Genomic DNA, 1,131 nt, shown 5'->3' with positions numbered 1-1,131 from the left:
TAAAATAAATTACTCGCTTCTTTTTTATTTATAATAATCAAATTTCTTAAGGAAAGAAAGGAGTCTTTAACTTTAATTTTGCTGGTTTTTTCAACTAACTGCTATTTTACAGCAAGGAAAACTACTTTCCCTTCACCACATTATATACAAAGGACAACGAGGAATCTCACCTAATAAGAATTATCGTTTTTTTTTTGAAAAAAAAGAAAGAAAGAAAGAAAGGAAAAACAGCATTCTTCCTTTTTTCTTTTTTATCTTAGTAATTATGTAAAAAATCTAGATCAATTCATCTAGGCTTGAGGGATCTCGACCTTGCCTGAGAGATTCAAGAACACGTTCAAATACGACGATGTTAATGGGGATCCTCAACACTCCCCTTTGCTCGTACCCGTACTCTTGAGCCGATCTGTTCAACAACTCAACAAAGATCGGACGCCGCAGCAACTCAGCACTGACGATGAACCTACGTGTCGACGACTGATCCATCCCGACGTAAACAGGGAAATGCCCTTCCGGTACGTCGGATCTTCGCTTGGTGGGGTCCGCAGGAGGATCGGATGCCTCGGATCGGAGCATTGAGTACTGAGTCGAGTGGTTTACCCTAACTCGTGACAGTCTCCTCATCAGTTTCTTCATTATACCTAGAAAAAGAAAGATCAAAAAAAAAAAAAGAAAGATCAAAGAAGAGAAAAAAAAAAGCTGAGAGTAAAAAAAAAAGCGTTTTATTTTATAGAGAGGAGTGAAAATGAAAGAGTTAAGGTACAAAAAGGAGTACTTTAAAAGTACATAAAATATGAGAGAGAAGAGAGAGAGAAGGAATCAAAATATTTTTAGATTACAAGGGTGCGTTAGTTTTTTTCTTTAAGAGGGAGTAATGGAAGAGCCACATATCCCAACCACATGCATCATTTATCATAAAAAAATATTTAAAATGCGAAAACGAATATACACTTCATAAAAATATGGTTTAATTGCCCATTAATATTTTCAAGGACTTATATAATTGAGAAATTTCTTTTTATTTTACAAGGAAAAAAGATTTTGAGTACCTAATTAAAATTTTCAAAAATTTATTGAGAATGTTTAAAGTTTTTAGTAGATTTAATTAAAACTTTTAAAAATTTTAAAGAC

At 33.2% G+C, this 1,131-nt stretch overlaps 1 protein-coding gene across 1 annotated transcript; it reads right to left on the bottom strand.

Annotated features, from left to right (window-relative positions):
* LOC121208583 (auxin-responsive protein SAUR71) lies at positions 1 to 886 on the bottom strand. Its single transcript, XM_041079653.1, has 2 exons — positions 776 to 886; positions 1 to 641 (listed from the first exon to the last, which is right to left on the bottom strand). The coding sequence occupies exon 2, from the start codon at positions 634 to 636 to the stop codon at positions 277 to 279; it is 360 nt and encodes a 119-aa protein (XP_040935587.1). The 5' UTR covers positions 637 to 641; positions 776 to 886; the 3' UTR covers positions 1 to 276.
* Between the last annotated feature and the right edge of the window lie 245 nt (positions 887 to 1,131).

This window comes from Gossypium hirsutum, chromosome A10 (assembly GCF_007990345.1).
Source record: "Gossypium hirsutum isolate 1008001.06 chromosome A10, Gossypium_hirsutum_v2.1, whole genome shotgun sequence".
Classification (NCBI taxonomy): domain Eukaryota; kingdom Viridiplantae; phylum Streptophyta; class Magnoliopsida; order Malvales; family Malvaceae; genus Gossypium; species Gossypium hirsutum.
The sequence above is the reverse complement of the archived record's forward strand: the minus strand, read 5'-3'. Positions and strand labels throughout refer to the sequence as shown.